Source organism: Phocoena phocoena, chromosome 9 (assembly GCF_963924675.1).
Source record: "Phocoena phocoena chromosome 9, mPhoPho1.1, whole genome shotgun sequence".
NCBI classification, from domain to species: Eukaryota; Metazoa; Chordata; class Mammalia; order Artiodactyla; family Phocoenidae; genus Phocoena; species Phocoena phocoena.
Window position 1 is genome coordinate 2,302,976 of NC_089227.1, and position 22,341 is coordinate 2,325,316.

Here is a 22,341-nt window from a genome sequence, read left to right on the forward strand (position 1 = left end):
GATTTTCACCCGAAGTGAAGTAAGTCAGACAGAGAAAGACAAATATCATATGATATCACTTATATGCGGAATCTAAAATATGATACAAATCAACGTACCTACGAAACAGAAACAAACTCACAGACGTAGAAAACAAACTTATGGTTATCAAAGGAGAAAGGCGGGGAGAGATAAATTAGAAGTTTGGAATGAACAGATACACGCTACTATACATAAAATAGACGAACAACAGGGGGTCCTACTGTATAGCACAGGGAACTGTATTCAATATCTTCTAATAACCTATAATGGAAAAGAATCTGTGAAAGAATATGTGTGTGTGTGTGTGTGTGTGTGTGTACGTATAACCGAATCACTTTGCTGTATACCTGAAACTAACACAATATTGTAAATCAACTTTACTTCAATAATTTAAAAAATATATTATTCTTACCCCAAAAAAATTGAAAAAGAGTCCTCTGACCACCTCCCTGAAGTCCTCAAGGTTTGAAGACCATAGCTCTAGGAAATGAGAAGGAAAAAAGAGTTGTCAGTTGGTCATATGCCTCCTGCCGGCTCCTGTTCAGAGCTTTGGCCCACCTGTACTGGTGAACAGTAACACTGCATCTTTAGCTGTTGCTACTTTTAAAGTCTTCCTTTTAGGGCGGTGAAAATATTACTGATGTAATGCACATTTAGTGTAACACGAGCACTTCAATCATTTTCTCTCTGGCCTTTGGCTTTTCCTTGGGAAATTCCTATCAGCCTGCCCCACCTTTAACTATCCATCTTGTATTGGCTATCCAAATATACCTATTAATGCTCTTTCTGAAAATATGCCAATTGAGGTAATTACAGCTAAGCTGGAATATTAAACTGTGATGTCTGGTTTTCTTGTTGTTGTTTTTTTTGTTTTTTTGATACGCGGGCCTCTCACCGCTGTGGCCTCTCCTGCTGCGGAGCACAGGCTCCAGACGCGCAGGCTCAGTGGCCACGGCTCATGGGCCCAGCCGCTCCGCGACATGCGGGATCTTCCCGGACCGGGGCATGAACCCGCGTCCGCTGCATCGGCAGGCGGACTCTCAAGCACTGCGCCACCAGGGAAGCCCTGTGATGTCTGTTTGCTAGAGAATGCGCTACTATTCCCCAAAGCATCGCCTTGGTGCCTTGCAGCTTCTATTTTAAATTATTCCTGGAAGGGTCGTCTCCTATGCCGGGGATGCTTGCACTGGTCCTGTCCTTCCCCTGAAGGGTTGTGTTGCTTTTCACAGGTGGTTTATTCAAACAAACAAGACAATTTCGCACTCTGCCTCGCCCTGTCTTCCAGGCTTGTCTTCCACAGCAGTGCTCCTGGGCTATTCTGCATCCACTGGGGGCCTCACCAGCTCTTTCCTTGCCTGGGCTTATTGTCTCCTAACTCAATTTTAGGTAACATCTATGTTAGAAGGTACAGGGGTTTCCATTTCAAAGGAGAAGGAGCATTTTCTACACATCTAGGCTTCCCTGTATTGAATTCTTGGGAGTGGGAGGGATTTCCCCATTTCTGGAGCTTCTGATGAAACCTTATAATATAGTCAAAAGCAGAGTCGGGCATCCCATAAAACCCTATCTCATTTGGTAAATCCTACTTTGTGAAGCAGCTTTTAGAGTTGTATGGATTCTGTTTTGCTTTCATATTTTGAGGATAAAAATTCCTGGTGGCAGACTCTCTGTGCACGTGGGGCAGAATCGTGTTGATTCCCTGTTCATCCTCCTTCCAGGCTTCCCGGCCCCATCAAGTTAATCAAGTCGGGCAGCTGGCAAAATACCTACCCCCTGGCTCTGGAAAAAGAGAGTGAACAGACCCAGAATGTGTAGCTCTGAGCAGGACACTCAACCTGGTGACCTTAAAAATGAAATAATATGAGGGTGTGGTGAGCAGGCTTGTAGGAAGGTAAAGTGGAACAAACTTACAGGGGAAAATTTGGCCCTAACACGTGAAGAGGCTTAAAAATGTGGATGCCTTTTGACCCAGGCATAAAACTCCCGGGGTTTATACTATGGTGATTCTTAAAAACGTGGGCAGAAGCTGTCTGTCTGGAGGTTTACCACAGTGTTGTTTCATTAAAAAAAAAAAAAAAAAGATTGAAAACAATGTAAGTTCAAAAGTAGAAAAAGGATTTAAATAAATCCTAGTGTGCCCATGCGGTGAAGTATTACACAGACACCACAAAGTTATGGAAGTAGGGCCACTGGTTATGAGAATGTCTAAAAAGTACAGTTTATTTTGATCAAGAAAATATGTCACCACGCATTATCCATAATATATAAGTATCCATGTATGTGTACACACACACACACCACAGTTTTAATAGTGGTGATCTCTAGGTGATACGTAGTTTTCACATCTGTGTCCTCTCAGTTTTGGGTGTGGCAATGATACTATTTTACAAAAAGGAAAGCAGGTTCTAATCCCCAGAGAGAAACGTGAACTCAATCCTGTAACTCGAATGAAGCCAAACCACGGTGAGGCCCATCGCAGTGACCACCACCCCAGGGGTGACCATGTCCCCAGAAACTCAAGCTCCTAATTGCCTCCTCAGGGAAGGAAAGCCCCCCGGTGAGTGACACCCCCGACGATGGCGATGAACCCATGCCTGTCCCTGAAGACCTTTCCACCACGTCTGGAGGCCAGCAGAGCTCCAAGGGTGACAGAGGATTGGGTAAGTGGCCTCCTGTCCACAGACTGTCACGTGCTCTAGTCCTCCTGGACCTTTGTCTCTTTACAGTCATTTCACCTGTGGTTTCCCCTCAACCCCCCCACGTCAAGGAGACACAAAATGCAGGACGGGGCCCTATCGTATGCAGGACGGGAGACCCAGCTCAGTGTGGTCTTGAGCCCCATGTGGGAAGCAGCGTGGCCAAGCTGCCGAGCATCCCCCAAAGCAGGCACATCACTGGCCTCGTGTCCTCAGCGCATCGCAGCCACATCCAAGTTTATGGATTGTAGACGGGGAAAACTATCCATTTTATGTGTCATGGCAATAGGGCTGTTCATTTTCATAGCTTTGGTTTAGAAGGAGCTGAATCTGGCCATGTTAAGTTACCCTTCACGTCTCTGTTTCCTGAATGTCCAGTTTAACTGAAAGTAGAAAATTTGACAAGTAGAAGAATTTTAATGTTAAAAAAAAATCTAGATAATCTTGACTAGCGGACATTTACACGCCTTCTCCATAAAAGAATGTGTATGGAAGTATCTGCCTACCCAGGCTACAGTTCATGGTGAGAAATCTCAGTCCACCCTCTTTAAGAAAACAGAGGCCCAGAGAAATTCAGTGAATTAGCCAAGGTCACATAGCAGAGTCCGAAGGAGACTCCATTTCTGACTCAAAGACTGGTTTTCACTCCATCATACCCTATTCTCATCAGCTAACGAGTCAACAGTTCCTTGGAATACCTATCTTTTTTCTTTTTATAAAGATAAAACTGTGATGTTGAGAGCCACTTATCTGCACAAAAGAGTATCGTGAAGGGTACACAGGTGGAAATGAGGTAGGACAGGTAGGACAGATCTCATGTGGATCAGCTCATAGGAGCCACAGCCAAGGAGGGTACGTGTGTAAAGCTCTCGGGGTTCTGAAAATCGCCAGTTATTTTCCTGTAGGACATCCTAATGTGATAACTAAGAAACAGATTTTGTATGTTTTCATGTGTCTTGGAAACCAAATAGACCCTGGGTATTATGGTTCTTCTGTCTTAATTTAGCTGTACAGACAGACAAAGATAGTGGCTAAAGCCCTTTGACGTAGGTGAACCAAGAAAACATGTACATTTCTGAATGCCTTTTCCCTGTTAGAAAATGTATATGTGGGTGAGTAGGGGGAGGGAAGAAGGTCTGTGGATCTTGCCTTTTGTTCCACACACATCCTTTCAGGGTTTCCCAAAACTGAGACACGAAAGAGCATGCTTTATTGTAATTGATGCACTTATGTTTAAGATTGTCTTCTGTTTATTACAAGAGATACTGGTTTGTCATACAACCTGTACTGCTGCAAAGTTTCCTTTCAAGGCACATTTACATAAATTAAAAGATCAAATTTAAGTAAAAACATCGGGACGATGAGGGTGTGTATACCTGATAAAAATTTGCAAAGGCTCAGGGACCAAAAGCCAGAAGAAATTATGTGGATACGTACCCACTAACCATTTAAATGAACCGAGAACCCAGACATCAGAGTTAGGACTCCGGGGTCATTATGGAGAAACTGGGGAGCTGCCCCCCTCCGCCCCCGCACCGAAATCCCTGCATGCTGTGCAGGCTGACAGCCACAGTCACCTTGGGCAACCTGTAGAGAACTGAAAGTCGGGCCGGTTCCTGGAGAGTGGAGAAGAGTCCACTTGGTGTAGGTAAACAAGCCTTCGTTATAAATGCCTTCACGGTCTAAATATACCACCCCTTAAGAACTTCAGGTTGTGGGTGACCTGCCTTGGTAAGAGGTCATCAAGCCCCTGGTTCCAAGGCTGCGTTCTGGTGGTGAACTTCGGGCTGGGTCCTGACGGAGCCCGTGCAGGTGTGGCTGGTACAGCCGGGGGGTGTGATCTCCCGCAGGCTCTCTCCAGTGCTTGCTCGCCATGCGACACGATGCTCACCCACTTCTCCTTTCAGCGTAAAGTTTCTAAAGACTGAATTTCAGAGTTGTGAAACTTCAAATGCCCAAGCATCCTCTTTCCTTGGTTTGTAAACAGCGGCTGCCGTGTGGACAGTCAGGGAAGGTGGTTGGAAGTGGGGGCCAGGGACAGAGGAGTGATGGGTCACTGCCAGGAAACTAGAAGGGACAGAAGCACAGACTACAGGAGGAGACAGCGGGCAGGTTTAAGGAGACAGGTGAGTGGGAGAGAATCCCAGAAGACCAAAGGGTAGAGAGAAGCATCAAGGAAATTGACTGCTGTTCACGCTCGGCCAGTGAGCTTTAGAAACCATCCCTTATGGCTTTTGAAGGAAACCAGCTGGCTTGAGTAGGCGGTGGTAGGTTGTTTATTAAAGTGATGCATCTTAGGTAGCACCGAACAAATGAAGTCTGTCAGTAGCGTTAGGAGACCGCTTTAAAAGATGGGGAATTCGAAGCCGGAAGGAAAAGGAAAGGCACTCAAAGGCATGTTTCCTCAGCTCCCTGGGAAGAAAGCAAAGGAAGGAGGGTCAGGGGACAGACAACAGGAAGCAGGAGCCCCGCCCTGCTCAGGGGGGCCCCTCCCTTCACAGAAGCCGGAGCAGCACAGCACAAAAAGGAAGAGCCAGGGAGAAGGCACCGGGGAGGATGGTGAGGAGGGTGGAGGCTGGCCCAGGAGAAAGTTGCACCTGGGAGGGCAAGGGTGGAGCCTGGGCCCCTCCCAGGCAGACCTCTGAGCCTTGTTGCCCTCATTTCAAACTGGCGGCGGCAGCATCGGAGCTCAACTCACAGCATGGTCTCCAGGGGTAACTGAAAACATACAAACTCGCTTTGCTGAAGACAGAATAACAAAGTCAAAAAGTAAAACAGACAGTAAAAGGCAGAAAAAGATCTTTTAAAGGTTCATGGGCAGAGTAAAGGAGCCTGTTGTAGCTGCCCCTGAGAGAAGGGAAAGACAATGGATGAGATTTGCAGCACCAGGAATAGAAGAGGAATTTACTAATTAAAAAAATGTGATCCAGAGATCAAGCAAACCGAAAAGACAGCCAAGAAGACGGGGGAGGGATCAGTTAGGAGAGGGCAAGACCAAGAGAGAGATTGAGGTGCTGGCTGCCCCCAGACCCAAGGTCCAGTCAAGGGTCCTGGCTCCTCCGGTGGAAATGTCAAGGAGAAATGGCGACAGGCCAAAAGATGGGAAAAGATGGGAAAGTCTTAGGTGATAATAGATCACTGGGTGTCTGTTTTAGAAGGAGCCAAGTGATGCTTTTGAAAAGCTCTGAGCCCTCCTTACCAGTTTTAGACAAATCTAATCCCAACCAGGAGAACAGACCTGAGTAATGAACAAGTTGTTGGGAAAGGTAGAAACCAGCCCCCTAAGAGGGGGAGGTAGCATCTCACTGGTGGCAGGTCATTCCCAGCATGAGAAGAGTAATGATTTCGCACCTCAAGCCTTCCCGCAGTCTTGAGGGAAGTCCTGGAGGACTGTGTGGAAAGGTGGTCAGAGGAGTAAGGCCAGGCCAAGGCTCTGGCTCTCATCTGGCTCCATTTTCTTCTGGGTCTGAATAAGAGGACGCAAGGGTCTGAAGTGCAGCGTGAAGAATGTAAGATAGACACAGGGCTTCCTGGCCATGAGGGATTTAGTCATCAGGACAGCCTACTTAATGAGATGCTAGCTCGTTCTTCTGAAGTGGTCCCTTTAAAAATGAGAGAAATCTTGCCTCTCTGAAGTGGTTGTGTATGAAACTGCTAAAACGGAGGATGCACTCAGTGACCTCCTAAGGCAACCCCCAAATTTACTCAGTCACCCATGGCAGGTGCCCTAGAGAAGTGGGAAATGGGTCGAGAGTTCTTCTGACAGCTGTTGACCAGGGGTGATTAAAAGTGTCTCGTGTAGAAATGATGTCAGGACGGGCGTCTAACGGGACTGAGTGAAGGAACGAAAAGCTTAGTTCTTTTCCTCCTTTATTCAATAACCCGTACGTTGCTTTCTTCCTTCGGGCGTGGATTTTTACCCATTACTGCCTTGCTCTCCCTTTGCTTGTGTGGGTTTCCCTGTCCTAAAATTGGGCAGGGGTCTTCCAGCTGCCGCATGCTATCAGTGAGTGCACAGGCCTGGAGGGGAAGGGTGAGGACTGCAGGCTGGCTGGTTCCAGCCCCAAGAGAGACTGTGAATAAAGTCAGAAGCCCCTTCCCCTCTGAGTGTAGATGGCTGGCAGGGAAGGAGGCTTGCTGGGCTGGAGCAGAGGAGACAGGGAGAGGCCAGAGATGGAGAAGAGAGATTTGAGGCCAGAAAACCAGATGGTACCCTAAGAGAGATGCCTGGCAAGGTTAGGATTTAGAGTAGAATCAAAGGGAAGACCCAGGGGCAGAAGCCCAGTAATGCCCAGGGAGTGGTTGAATTAGCCGACGGCCAAAGACGCGAGGCTGGTTTGAGGTTGAAGGAGGCTTTCCGAATGGCTCGGTCGGCTCCACGGACAGACAGTCAGGATGACCTTGTGTAGTAGTCACTCGCATGCAGAGGGAGATGCGAGGTTGGGTGCCTTTTGAATACGGGGCAATGACGTGTGTTTGTGCCTTCCCTGCCACATTCTAGAATGTTCTTCCCTTGCTCAGGACCTACGCCCAAAGTAGGGCGGTGACAGCCATTGTTTCCTGGGTGGTTTATTGCAGGATGTAATTCCTGCAGGTCACATCCCCCAGAGTGGTGTTTGGAGCATTCTAGAAGCTGAATTTTTGCATCAGCTTGGGTCCTTGGGTCCTTCCCTTGGAAGATTTTGACCAGGGTTTGATTCACCCTGGCAAAAATGGAAAGAAAAAAAAAAGTAGAAAAAAAATCTGGCGTTCTTGCCCCCGGAATCCAGGAAAATGATTGTGTCTACGCATAAATTCTCTTTTTTGGTCCATTCACTTGAAATAAACATTGCTTTATTCCATCATGAGTTCCAGACCTAAAGTGTGAATCGTAAGAGGATTCATACATTTTTCACTGGTGATCCTGGTACCAGATCTCACTTTTGTTTTAAAGTTCTAGGCAGGGCACCATGACGGTGGCAGGACGGTGGGTGAGGGCTGTAACACCTCTCCACAGCCTGGGTTGATGGGAGATGCTGGAGAGGGTTTTTCACGGTGGAAAACAGTGGGCTTTGGTCTAATTGGAGCTGGGGCGCTGGCGTTTGAGTACGGATGCTGCGCCCGCTTATCTAATCAGCAGTTAGAGGAAGTCGTTTTTATCTGTGCAATGCATCTCCTCTGAACCGAGAAACCCCATTTGAGCTCGGGAGAACTATTATCTCACAGCATCTGAGCATTAGCTGCAGCTGGTCTCGAGCTTGTTGGGATGGGATGTGCGCCGTGAAACAGTCTCACAGAGAAACGCATCCAGGGCTGAACTCCATCCAGGGCTCGGGCATCTTGGTCTCCAGGCTTCTTCTGAGGAACAGCTCAAAGCATGTCATTTAGATTCGTGTCCACGCCTCTGGTTTATTTAGTTCCTTACTCCTTTTCGTAGTTGACACATTGTGCAGTGCTTCTGATGGGCACCTTTTAAAGATTCTGTCCTCTTCATCTTCCAATTTGCTGTCTCTGCCTGCGGTGCCTGGTGAAGACCACCGAGGTTACCGTACATCACCAAACCAAGAGGAGGCCAGTTGGAAAGATTCTCATTTTCCTGAATTTCCCAAAACGTGAGACACAGCATCAAAAAAAAAAAAAAAATATATATATTGCCTACGGTGAGGGCTGGCCCACCGGGAGGATGTGCTTGGGGACGAGGGACTCGCGGCGCTGAGCTGTCAGGTCATCTGAGGACCAGTGTGTCCTGCTTGTACTCGGAGATCAGTGACCACACGGTTGGAGGCTGTCAAGGTGTGTGTGACCGAAAGCAGGGCCCCTGCTGGAGGCCAGGCTGCTCTGGGCCCCGCCCTCCTGTCACGTCCCCACTGGGTTCACTTTAGGATTTGGGACTGCACCGTTTAGGTTGGCTTTGTGCTTTGTTTGAACTTGTGTTTCTGTGACTCTTAGGACATGAGGACCTTCCATTCAATAAGAGTAATATTGACTGAGCCCTTCTCCCTGGCTGGCTGATGCAGCCGCTGCCTTGCAGACCTTAACAGTTAACAGCTTGCAGACTAATCGCCCAGCGCCGTAAGGCACGGCAGAGTGCTCACAGGGACATCACGTTTTCTCTAAAGAAAGTGGACAGAAGGGCTTGTTCCCAGCTGGGCTGGGGAGTGGGGCCATGGGGAGACTCAGGGAGCTGAAGTTCTCACAGAGGCGCGAAGGTGAGTCATGTCTGACCTTAGGAAACGCGTGGTAGTTGGGAGGGGCAGAAGTGGGTGGGCAACGTCACAGCAAGGGCCCCCGTGGCCAGCTCTGGGAGCGAGCTGTGGCCTTTGGAGGGGACCCCGCAAAATGTTTCCTCCAGACCTGAGTGCTGACAAGATCATCTGGTGACAGCAAACAGGGAGAGATGTCCTGTGCCGGAGCTGGGAGGGGCCGGGTGGGGAGGTGGTTCCCAGCAGTGGGCACAGCGTGTTCCACGCGGTGTGGGCCCGTGAGTGAAGGGCCTGCAGCGATTCTCTTAACAGAACGGGAAATGGACCCAGAGTTGGGGTTGGCTGGAAGTCCGCTGACAAGTTCGTAGCCAAGGAACTGTCTGGAAGGCAGGGCATGGGAGGGGTGGACGGAGCTGGTCCGGCTATCAGGAGGGATGCTAAGCCCCAGGGCCTCGGGAATACATGTGTGTGATTGTCGGGAAGAGAAAGCAAAGGAGGAAGCAGAGAATCAGTTGCTTGATTCGGGTACAATTTTCTGGAAAGAAACATGGTGTAGAAGTTACCGGGATAGAGGTTTTAGGGAAGATGCGAAGCACGAAAGGGAGGACGGAGGGGCTGGGAAGGGGCCTTCGGGAGTTGGGCGGTCGCTTCCCAGAGGGCTCGGCAGGGGTGGAGGCCCAGATCGAAATGTAGCGGAACAGGAGGGGCCGGGGAGCTCAGGCAGCCGGCAGACAGTAGGGATGCAGGGACGAGCCGGGAGCAGGCTGTGAGGATGCAGCCAGGGAGGATTCTCAGGGTGGCCCGTGCTAGAGGAGGATAGTTAAGTCCGTTAGAAGGCAGATAGGAAGGAGTGACTAGAGGGAAAGGACTAATATATGACAGCCCAGTGGAGCCCCAGCGCGGGCAGGACCAGCCATCCAGGGGCTGGGCTGGGGTGTGTCTGCCTTTCCTGCCCCCCACCAGGCCCTTGTGACCCTCTCCCCTCCTGCATTCAGTCTCCATTCGGAAATGCCACTTCCGAGGGGCCCTCCCTGACCTAAAGTGGCAGCACCGACCTCTGGCTCTTCACCTGTCCCCACTTGCAGGGAAAGCACGCCCCGGGGCTTTGCTCACTGCATCCCAGCATCCGGTGGGCGCCCAGGATGCGTGCACCGAATGCATGGGATGGTGGCCCAGCATTCTCAGGCAGAGAGCTGGCAGGACAGCAGAGAGAGCTTTTAAGTTTGGGGGGGAATTTAAGGCTGCACCCGAATTTAAGGTTCGTCACGTGGATTTTTTAGGCCCCTTTTCTCAATGGGTGCCATCGATATTTGGGGTGGAGAGCCCTTCCTGGGCTGACTGTCCTTTCCCCCGCCAGGGGCTGTTTAGCCACCTGTGTCCCACCTCAACCCCCTCATCAGGATGCCCAGGTGTCACCATGTTTCCCCACTGAGAACCATCTCAACTGAACACCGTCATCCTCACGCGGTTCCATGTGTCCACTCACGCGAGCTTCACACTGCAGACAGGCGTTTTGTGGCTGACTGTTGAAGATTTTTTAATACAGTCAGTAGTGTCCCAGAACCAGAAGTATGACTTTTTTAAAAAGGGCATAACCTATAGAAAAACGGGGCCCGGAGAGGTTGGAATACCCCAAGGCTGGCATTTCCAAGCCACGCTTCCAGTTTTCTTTTTTTTGTTTGTTTTTTGAATTTTATTTATTTATTTTTTATACAGCAAGTTCTTATTAGTTCTCTCTTTTATACATATTAGTGTATACACGTCAATCCCAATCTCCCAGTTCATCTCACCACCACCCACACCCCACCCCTGCTTTCCCTCCTTGGTGTCCATACGTTTGTCCTGTACATCGGTGTCTTTTATTTCTGCGTTGCAGCCTGGTTCATCTGTACCGTTTTTCTAGATTCCACAGATATGCATTAATACACTGTAGTTTCATTTTGTGTCTCCAAAGGAGTGTGTGAACTTGGAAATGCTGGTTATTTTTACAGAGAGAAACCAATGATCGGCTTCTGTCCATCTTCCTCTGACAACTTAAACTCAAGATCACGTTGTACCTAGTTGGTTTACTGAGGGAAATAAAGGTAGATTCTTACCTATTAAAGTAGAGAGATAAGCGGTATGTTCTGTTTTAGGGTCTTGGTCCCCATTTTATTCTCTGCTTTGTTCCATCTGTGTTGAAAGCATACTTAGCTCTGGGGATAAAACAACCAACCGACATTTTGTTAACTTTCCTTCTGCATGGGGTTTCAGAAAGAAATGGAAAAAAAAAAACAAAAGCTTTTGAGCTGTGGTTGCCAGTTGCCACCTGTCCTATCTGGTTAGGACATTTCTGATTTGGGGAGTGTAAATATAACCCAGAAAAAAAAAAGCTTCCCCTCCTTTTATGCAAAAGTAGAAGCCTAGGCAGAGCCGAGCCCTAACCATTGCCCTGTAAAGTTTCCACAGTACCAGTTCGATGAGATGAAAACACTTGCTCGGTTGAGCCAGGCCCCAGGAAGCCGCCTTCCTGGTCCCGCAGCCGTGGGGTGGGGTTGAGGCCGAGCCCACTGTAGCCGCCAGATAAGCCCAGCACCCTGCAAGGTCTTAGCAGGAACTACAGCTCACACGTTACCGCAGAGCCACTCAAAATTGTAAGCCCTTTGCCTGTTAGGACTTGGCGGGGAGACAGGAGCTTACAGGCAACTAGGAGACTGTCTTCAGGTTCTCGGGCTGGAATCAAAGCTTCCAGGCTCTCGTTATCTATTGGTAGTCGGCGGACTACCGTGATTGGAAGGATTTACACCGAAGAAATGGGCAAATGCTACAAATTAGGAATTTTTTCTTTTTCTTTTTTTTTTTTGAGAGCTAGTTTACCCGCATACAGTGGCTTCACACTGGTTGTAATGTCTTGACAGCTCCAGTGGAAAGCAGGAATATCTTACTGATGGCTGTGCGGGGTGGGTGTTTTTCGGAGCGGGTGTTAGGGAAGTCTCAGTCTGCTGGGGAGACCGGGGGCAGTGAGGGGTAGATGCAGCTTGTCCAACACGAGTTGATTCCAAGTGATGCTTTGCTGTTGATGTCACAAACTGGAAATGTCACAGCAACTAGATTCTCTGATTTGGGAAGAGAATTTGATTTGGGAAGAGAATATTGATAGGTAGAATGCTGCTTTAGCGGTTTAGTTCTGCTGCTGGGGGAGTGAGATTAGAAAGGATTCTGTGTCTTATTTATGAGGTAGTAGTATTATTATTATTGCTGTTATTTCGGTTTGAAGAACTTTAAATGCGAAGCGAGACTTGTCTGCATTCCATCAATACGTTGCTAAATTACAGTGATTTTTCCAGGAAAGCATTGGGCTCACGCCGTTCTTCAAAACACATGGGATTGAACTTGGTCTCCTCAAAACTGTTTCTGTATTGAGTTCCTTGGATGAAACACAACCCTGAGATGTGGGTACAGATCTGGGAGGTGACCTCTGTGGCGGCCCCTAAGTGTGCGGTGGCTTCACTGGGACATTTTCTCAGCAAGGGCCCAGCAATGTGTGAGCGGCCTGGGGAGCGGTTGGAAAGCTAATCGCCATTGGAGGACCAGAGAGGCTCCTTCCAACATTCACGCTCGGAGCACCTGACCCTGGCGGCAGCTGGATTAACGGAAGAGTCTTCGTGCCCTACTTGGAGGAGTGAGTTTAGCTGCCAGGATCTTTCAGCAGGTCTAGGGCGTGTCTTGCGAGGCTGCCTGCCAGGAGAACACTTCCCCTGCAGGGCATGTGGCTGCAGGCTGTTGATTTCCACTGAAATCACCCGGGCCCGATTCCGGTGAAGCCCTGAACATCCGGTGTCTTCCCCGCAGGGTGGGGTGTGCTGGACGGAAGGCCTGCAACCCCAGGGCCTCACTGTGTTGACAGAGCGCGTGGCAGAGGCGGCCACTTTCCTTTTCAGAATGAAGGACTGCCACGCTAGAGGTGAAATCCTGCTGAAATGAGAAAGGGACTCTGATGACAGCCCCGCAGGCAGCTCTGTGATTATTTTTATTGTTATTCTTGGAATGTGGCAGAATTTTGCTCCTGTCGCAATATCTCTACTCTCTCCAGTCAAACGCGGTAACAATAAAAATATGACTTAGCCTGTACTCCCCCCAGCACTTCTGATGGCCTCTGTTTCCCCCCACCCCCCATAATGTTAAATGATGACGCTTAACTATTATCCGGTATAGAGAGCACTTAGGTAATCTTAGCATTACGGTTCAAGCGGCCTTTGGCGAAATTCGTGTTCAGTAGACAAAGCTGTGGTTTTAAGTGAGAAGAGAAGGGAAGAGAAGGGAAGGGGAGGGGAAGGGAGGGGAGGGGAGGGGAGGGGAGGGGAGGGGAGGGGAGGGGAGGGAAGGGGAATTATTTTGTCATGATCAACACGACACAATTTTAAAGAAGTGCTATTATTATAAATATGTGGACTCACTGCTGATTTTTATACTTGAAGCCAGAGCTATAGGTGTTAACAGTTAAGGGTTTGTATTTGTTCATTTGTTTGTTTTTCCCATTTCGATAGCTTTTTTTTTTTTTAACCGATGGAGTATCTCCTAGCAAGGCATCCTTAAAATCAGCCTGCCTTGTGCATGCACACACATGCTCACTCTCTGCAGGGTAGGTGTGGGGTCCTTCCAGCCAGGTCCTCGCAGGCAGCTGGACTCCAAACCTTCTGAGACATGGTGACCTTGAACAGCCCTTGTTTGGGAAAAGGTTTCATGGATGAATGACAGCCAACATTTCTGGAACGTATTTGTGAAATCTGGGAATCACCTATTCCAGGGTAGCACTGTCCATGGAATATAATAAGACTCACATAGATAATTCTCAATTTTCTAGGAGTCACATTAAAAAAGAAAAATGGCACAGGTGGGACGAATTTTTATATATATTTTATTTAACTCAGTATGCCCCAAATTTTATTATTTAAACGTGCTATCAGTATAGACAATCATTAATGACCATTTTACCCCTTTTTTCTACTGAGTCTTTGAAACCCAGTGTGTATTTGAGGTTTACAGGACATCTCAATTTGGATTGCGTGTGTTTCAAGGCTCAGAAGCCTCCTGTGTCCGGCGGCTACCTACTGGACGGAGCAGATCTGGATTCTATGGAAGTATGTGTCATTACGTCATAGAAGACCTTTTACAATTAATTCTTGCTGAAATTAAGCCCCAAACTAGTTAGTCTTCCACTTTCTGAAAGTAGTTTTTAAATCAGTTTTATCTTCAAGACATTTTCTCAATTGTCATCACAAAGGAATTGGAAATTTTTCATTTTAGTTCTTCTGGTTTGGGCCACATTTGATTTAGAGAAAACCTAGGTCCGGTTCCATTTTTTTTTACATCATTGGGATTTACTTAATGTAGCTCTGTTTCAGCCATAGGTTTTGTAGGCATTTGATTAAGTACAAAGTAACAGGAATAAAGCAAAATGTAAACATGTAAAATAAAATAGTTTTCCAAAGCATAGTGGCGGAATGAAACACAGGAATCTACTATTTTTTTCTTGTTTTAGTTTTCATCCATTCATTTTATTCTCATGCACTCTCTATGGTCATTTTGGGTGGTGGGAAATCCTTTTGAATGCTTTGAAGCAAGGCAACTGTTTTATAGACGTAAAGCACATTTCCGTAAGAGTGCCATTAGGACCGGCACCACGTGAACTGAGCTCCAAAGCCGGGCACCATCATATTGGTGAACTTGTTTGCAAAAATTGTGGAGAATGAAGCTTCTTGATAACTTCCCAAAAGATGCTGCTGCAACCTGATGAAGCAATGGGGCAGAGGTGGTAAAGGAGAGGCTTTTCTCTTCTATTGTAATGTGGGAGAGGAAAGCAGCCGTGCTTATACTGCACCCTGAGTAAACAAGCCTGGGGTTTCCTCTCAGCACCAGGTCCTGATGCCCGTGCATGGGGCACCCTGGCACCCAGCCAGGCTGAGCTGTGTACAAGCCAGACCCCGGCCTTCCTGTGCAAGGACGCCTCGTGCTTTCTTACTGGCTCGCTTCTTGCATCTCAGGAGACAGCGTGTCCCTGTGTGGCTGCTAGGTTTCCTGAGCACAGCAGATCCAAAGAGCCACAGAGGCGGCAGTGTGGCTTTGATTGTGCTGTCACTCTCTCAGGCTTTTTTTCTTTCTTTCCTCCTGTCTTTCTTTCCTTCTCTCTCTCTTTCTTTCTTTCTTTCTTTCCTTCTCTCTCCCTTTCTTCCTTCCTTCCTTCCTTTCCTTCCTTCCTTCCATCTTTTCTTTCCTTCCTGTTTTTCCCTCCCTCCCTTCCTTCCTTTTCTCCCTCCCCTTCTTTCTTTCTTTTTTCCTTTCCTGCCAGTGTTCCTTCCTTCCCGTCTTTTTTTAAATATTGATCTTGGAAACAGTTTCATCAAGGTTCTCTAACTTGGGTCCAAGGACCAATAATGGAAACCTTCAGCTCAGGAACAAACTATCTTAGGAGGCCTCAAGGAGAGGCTGCCCCAGTGCCCTCAGGTACCACTTACCTGTGCAATAAGCGACCTAATGTAGCAGTACAGTCGGCAGTGACGGGAAGACTCACAGCCTCCCAAGTTCAAGGTCACTGGCTCTCGCCTTTTGCTGCTTGTTAAATGGAATAGACAGGGATGACCTGGTTCGTGATTTGTTGAGAAGAACCACGTCTTTGTACAAAAGGGCTGTACCAGGAAAAACCATCGTGGGGAAGGGTTGCCTCTGGAGCTGAGGAGCACACCTTCCCCAGCTGAGCACACGTGGAGGAATGCTGTGCCTCCAGGCTGGGTTCCAGGCTGCTGCACCTGAGTGCAGGTGCCCAGCACTTGTCCTCAGGGGCCCAGATTTTTCCATTGCTCACACTCACTTTGTAGCTTCCGCACCGTCATTCCCTGCTGAACCCCAAGCACCTACTTTTGAGTATTTGAGGCAAGCCTTTCTTTTTCTTTTAGGAACAGTTAAAAGTCCATTTGGAACCTTAGACCTTTGCACGAAAGTGTTGACTTAGTCTGGGGAATGCTATTGTTTGGTTCAAACACACGGTTTAATTGTAAAGTAGTGAGAATTGTTTTCTGGGTTGACATAAGTTCACCCTAAAAAATCACCCCCGGAAGATGATGAGTCCAGCTCGTTGTAGGATTGGAAGCAGAGCTCCCTGCATGCACTGCCTGCGTCTGCAGGTACATTGAATGAATCAGACGTTTTCCCTAAGCGCATTCCGTGTAAGGTAGTATTTAAAACTGGCTTGGAAAGGATGACCATCTTGCTGTGTATTGGCCGTGCGCGTCTCCTCGTGCGTGGGGGATGGACAGGCCACGTCCTTTGCGACTCCAGATTCGTTTCTTTGTCCCTCCCGATGAGTCCTTGAAGAAGCCCTTCGGCGCCTGTCTCCCCCATTCTCTTTACAGGTTGGTACCGTGAGGACCTGTCATCCACATCTCACCTCTGTACCCATTGTACTCTGGGAAATATATTTCACAACTTCCAAGCTGTGTACCTAAATTCACCTGAGCACACCTGGCCTTCCTGCACTCCATCAGTGCTGAAAATGCAAAACCAGCCTAAGATGCCGTGAGGCACATGTGCCGCCTTTGGACGGGACCCGCCCTGAGGGCACCGGATGCCCAGTGCCCGTGCGTTGCGTCCAGCTAGATGTCAGGGTCCCTGCAGGCAGCACTTCTCCTGCTGCTTCTCCAGCCCGTAACACAATGAGGGGAAAAGCAGGACGTAATGAACATCCTGACACTCAGATATACCAAATCCAGTGCATTGTGAAAATCCTCTTTATTGTGTCTGTTCATGAGACTGGCTGTAGAAACAGAAAATCGTTTCAGTTGAAAGTCTGGAAACAATATTTTAACCATCGAAGGAAAGTAGTTAACACAAATGGGAAGGAAGCAATACTTAACACAGTTGAGGGGAAAATAAAATGTCATCTAAAACTTTAAATCAGTATGTATGGGAAGTAAAAGGGAAATGAATATTTTCAGTTTTGCTGTATAGTTAGGATTTGCTTTGAGGTCCAGAGTCTGTGAAGGGCCCCCCCCTCTGGGCTTCTCCCAACGCTTAAGGGGACAAATAACCCGAATTAACATCATCCTGGGATCCCAGAAATTATTAGCATGCCCTACACGGAAGTGCCATCTTTTCCAGTGTTTACAGGCATAGACTCTGGGTTTGTTCGATCCTCTTCAGTCTTGAAAATTGAAAAGAAATCCCATTGCTCATTGACATCGTGTTGAAAACCGTCCTGTCTTCAAAGTGCTATCACTGAACCCATCCCAAGCTGCTAGACTAGCTGTCATGGGGAGTCAAAGCTGTGTGAGAAGCGGCATCTACAGGGGTTAAATGGACAGAGGGACCTGAAGGGTCCCTGGTAGGTTTGTGGCTAAACGGCTAGCCCAGGTTCTAAGCAGTGTCAGCGTTCCAGATTGCAGGGGAGCAAGCTGGAGGTGGGGATTGAGCCAGCCTTGGAGGATTGATTAGTGAGAGAAATGTTTGTTAATTACCTGCTCCATCCCAAGCACCCTGCTAGGCACAGGGGCGACTAAGAAAGGTAAGATTCCAGGGCTCAAAGAGTTTACCTGCTGGTGGGAGGGAGGAAGGATGCAGCTGAGCAGGGAGAGAAATAGTAAAAAGGGAAAATATAGAAATAAAATATTTCTTCTTGTCCGGCAGACGGTTCTGCCTGGTTATAAACGTCTGCTTCCTAGTAATGAAAACGTTTAGCTTGATGCTTTGGAGTTCACGCCTGCACTGACTGCAGTATGACCGTTCCCCTAGGGAAAAGGTGAATGGGAGCATCTGTCTGTACGTGCTTGAAACCAGGCCAATTTAGGAAAGCTTCTGAAGCTGACTGCTTCCGCCACCCCAGCACTCACGGAACCAGCCGTGTACACAGCTTGCTTGCCCTCTGCTCTGTGTCTGCGGTAGGGATGGATTCCCAGTCCCAGAAAGCATTCCAGACCAAAGTCCCCGAGTGGTCCTGAGCCCAGGGCTCGGCATCCTTGATAGGGGATGGCCGGCCTGTGTGGGCACCTCGTGAGACAGCCTGCTTGAGGTTTCGAGAGACACTGAATGTTAGAAAAGCCTTGAAGGAACCTGCTTCTGTCCAGAGCCATCCCTGCTATAGCAACACTTTCTCCGAAGTGTGGGAGCCCCACCAATCGTTGGAGACAGTAGACCAGGCCCTCGAAGCACCTCCTTCTCCCAGCCAATGTGTTCTGGTTCCCTCCGAGTGTGATGAAATAAACAGGATCGTATATTTGCTCTGCCTCTCCTCACTGTTCTCACGGTCCCTGGGCATTGCACGGTGTGCCCAAGTGTCCTGAAACCCGGCACCAAAGGGCCTCGCTGGCCTTGGCTGGGGACGCAGGTGAGAGAGGAAGCCCAGTCTCTGCCCCGAAGATGAGCTCCCCTTGGTCCAGATCTACCTCTGTCCCCAGGGTGCGAGGGAAGACCGCATGTCAAAGCCAATTTTGTTACCGTGCAGGACTCTCTGCTGTTAGTTTATAAACACGTGGGTACAGAACACATCTTCTGTCCTTTTGAACTTTAATGTTCTAGTTCTGAAGAGCAGGGGCCATGTAGGAATAGAGCCTTCCTTGATTGGGTGCAGGTTTCTCCTAGATGCACGGTCGGGTCAGATGTGTGCAGCCGTGACTTGGGTTCACCGCCAAATAAGAACTCGTCGTCCATTTCTCAGAACAGCTCTGAAGACTGTCTCCCTCCTCTTGCACCTGTGCCTTTGGTGTTTGGAGTGTCCCATGCTGTTGGGTACAGTGTGTTTCCTTTCAGCCTGTTAGGGTCCTTCTGGAAGGACTGTGGGTTCCTCGTGCAGGGACAGTGGTGAATCAGAGGGGGCCTCCCTTGACATGCTGGTACCTCAGCAACTTTGCCTGATGAAAATGTAGCCTTTTTAAAAAACATTCAGATAATCTAGTTTTCTTAAAAAGATGAAATTAGCACACCTGTACTGCTAATGACTCCACTCTGTCTGATCCCCGATTCCCTTAGGATCTTTGCCCTGCTATCAGGACAAGCAGATATAAAAAGGAAGCAGTTCACGGTAGTTTGTCAGCAAACCAGGCCTAAGGTCAAAGTCTTGCTTTTAAACCTACGTTTTTAAAAGGTTCTTAAAAGGAGCAAAGCTCACACCGTACATCAAAGCAAAAAGCAGAAAAATATACCATTGTTCCCACTGAAATTCTTCCTGCATCCTATTTTATTCTAGGTGAAGCTAGTCTTGCAAACAGCTGTGTCTATGAGATCTTTCATCGAGTTTAAGTTTTACTTTTGTAAAGAGAAACGTTATCTTTAAACAAATCGGTCCACTCCTTCAATCCAGAATTTCCACAGCTCAGTTGAAACGTCAGGTGTCGTGTCACGTAATTTCGTGAACCATTCACATGCAGGTGGTAGGTACACCGTAAAGACGGAAAGATTTCTTAGAAAGTTTTAAGTGAAAGGGAAATCGGGTAGAAAGTGTGCTTGAAAATATTAGGTACGTGGGTGGTCTTCTTTGTGATGCTTTGTGTAGTCATCACGGTTTTGCTGCCGTGACTGGATTCCCAACTCTTTGGGTCAGGAAGGCTCACGTTCCAAGACGCACAGAGAAACACGGGGAGCCTGGAGGGAAGGATGCTTTACTGTCATCGAAGGATGAAGTATGTCCTTTTCTTCATTTGGGAAGAATAAAGAAAATGCCAAGATTTCCCTATGAGATGCCCGAGGCATTTCCAGGAGAATTCCCCTTTCAGAGAGACACATCTGTAGATGCCCATCAGTCGGCTGTACCTTGCAAATAGTCAAACAGGGAAAGGAATTCCGCTTTTAAGTTTGTCAGAAAATTTTAATTATTTGAAATCTTCAGCTGCTGCCCCTGGGAGTGACAGGCCCGACGTTTCGGAGTCCATGGAAAGAGCATGAGATTCCCACAGGAAACAAAACGAAGACGCATGACTGATGAGTGATTTCGGGAGATGCCCCACAAACTGGCTGTTAGCAAACATTCTCACCTCAAGAAAAATAAAGAGTAGAGTATGTACATTGAGAAACAGTTCTTTTTGGCGCGTTCTTTGAGGTCAGGTACCTCTGTGAGGTGCTGCTTCCTCGTTACTATGGCACGAAGGTCAGAACAAGAGTGAGGTGGTTCTGAAACCATGGGCGTCGATCAGAGCAGCTACGGACGCTCCGCCCACTTGTGGAAGGAGGCCGGCCGCCATGTTGATTCAGGAATGAACAGATGGATCCCATGGCAGGTGTGATCAAAGCAGGCAGCTCTTCTGAAGGTAGACAAGGGAAAAAGTAAAGAAAACGCAACTTGAGATAGTACAAAACAATTACTATTTTATGCATAATAGTACCCACTCATTTAATAAAATGCCCCAGAATCATGCCCTACGGATGCCAACACCCTGCCCTTAAATGACCCACAGTCAGTTGGAGGGAGACAGAGCGTGGACAGGTGGGACAGGTAGGCATCACTCTCTCTGTTTTACAGATGAGAGCGTTCCCAGCATCTGCCCAGACCGTAACAATGCCTAGAGGGGTAGTTGGTGCTTCGAGTCGCCCGGCCTCCTTGGGCAGGTGGTGGTTATACAGTTAATGAGGTTAATTAACTGATCTTCAGATCACACAACCTGTGTGAACCCAACTTTTCTGATCTTAAATCTTTCATTCTTTTGACTGTTAGTTTTACCGTTTTTATTTTAAGTGTGTGTGTTTACGACCTTTGTCACCGTTCAAAACACAAGTATTAGCTGAGCGACGTTGGACAGTACTGTCTTGTATTCTCAGTGGTGGAAAAGTGGTGGGAGAACGTAGCCCCGATCGCTGCAGTCCAGCTGGCCGTCACCGTGCAGTGTTCGCAGGGCACAGAGGGAAGGGTGAAGGGGATGAGGAAGGCAAGACCAGCCTTCCCGAGGGGACAGAATACACGGAACGCTGCCGGAGCCAGAAAACCCCACAGAACAGGCCAGGAGCACAACCAGCTTTGATGAGAAGAGTGTAGGCTTTTTAGAAGACATGACGTGTATCCTGTTCCCTCAAGAATGCGTAGGATTGTAAGAGCTTGATGGGAGAGGGATCAGGTGGGGGACATATCCGTGGGCCGAGGAAGCATCACTGCAGCTTTGGTGTCTGCGTGGGCCGAGGGGGACCCTGGTCTGACCTCAGAGGAGGTGCTCCGGAAACGTATTCCCTGGGCAGTCACAGCCATGGGTGAGGGAGTTGGGGCAGGGAGTCGCTGGCTTAGCTTTCCCCCCAAAGGATTGCAAGTTGAACCCTTTATTCCGTTGCCTTTCAACAAGAAATCCCGTTACCTGGATCACCCTAATTGAAACCCTGTCACATTCAGGGCGTTCATTCTTCTAGGTGAAGTCGTGTTCTAGGAGCTCTGAGAAAGGAGTTCGGGGCAGATGGGAACCCTCTGTGCAAAGTTTGAGTCCAAGCTTTGGAAACCAGACAGCTTGTCTTATTTATTTTACAAATTCATCCAGAAAGCTGTTGGAATTTTGGAAAATTCCAAAAGTAGGGATGAGAACCCACGTGAGAAACAATTGAAATGATCCCCAAGTCAGACGGAGGTGTCGGAGCAGATCTTACGTGGATGCGGTGGCAGTGAGGGGCGTGGCCCTGGGTGGGCCCTGCGGACATGCAGGCCTGGGTGTCACTCAACATCACCGTCGTGACCACGTGGCTTTGAGGCGCCTCCCCCCACGCCTTCCTGAGCACCCGGTGCAGCTGCCCTCAGCTCCAGAGGCCGTGGTGGGAAATCCTGGGACACGGAAGCCCCTTCAGGGGGTCCCAGGGATCACGGCCACGCTCTGTTTCTCAAGAAGGCAGTACAGACCTCCCCTCCTCCCCTCTGTTGCCACCTCCATGGGTTTTCCTGGTGCAGAGTCCATTTCAGCTCTCAGGGCCTAGAGAAGAGAGTGAATTGAGCAGGTGAGACAGGTCAAGTCTCTGAACCCATCGTAGCCCAGGCCGTGGTGCTTCCCGTGACCCTGAGGCAGCATGCAGGTGATTCGTGCAGCCGGAGAGAGACCCCTCCAGCACTTGGAGACAGGTAGATGGGAAGATAATTCTGAGAGCGTGTCCCCCAGTAGACTCGGCCAGCGGCCCTACATCACGTGCAGATAACCACCTCGGTCTGAGCCATTGCAAGTGCGTCTCTGAAGTGTAAAACTATTTATGCTGTTAGATTTCCCATCATTTTCTGGTCTCTCATTTCCTCTCATTTGCATTGGTTACTCATAAATGTAGATCTTCGGTGCGATTTGTACAACCACTCTGTGTGTCGGTCTGTGAAAAGAAATCTTGGGGCCAGCCGAGCTGCCAGGGTCGCTTGGTCCCCACGTGCCAGGTGCCAGTGGTCAGCTTGAAGTGGGTTCACAGTGAGCCCGGCCTGGGCTGCTGACCACCAGCAAACAGAGGACAGTGGGCTTCTGGTTCCCTCACTT

At 48.6% G+C, this 22,341-nt stretch overlaps 1 protein-coding gene across 15 annotated transcripts in view; it reads left to right on the plus strand.

Moving 5' to 3' along the window:
* Nucleotides 1–22,341, plus strand: part of IKZF1 (IKAROS family zinc finger 1) — a 73,236-nt gene that overhangs the window by 5,722 nt on the left and 45,173 nt on the right. For all 15 annotated transcript variants that reach the window (XM_065884283.1, XM_065884298.1, XM_065884284.1 and 12 more), the window contains exon 2: nucleotides 2,562–2,681. In XM_065884283.1, coding sequence (XP_065740355.1) covers nucleotides 2,562–2,681 — 120 coding nt within the window. The remainder of the gene's footprint in view (nucleotides 1–2,561; nucleotides 2,682–22,341) is intronic.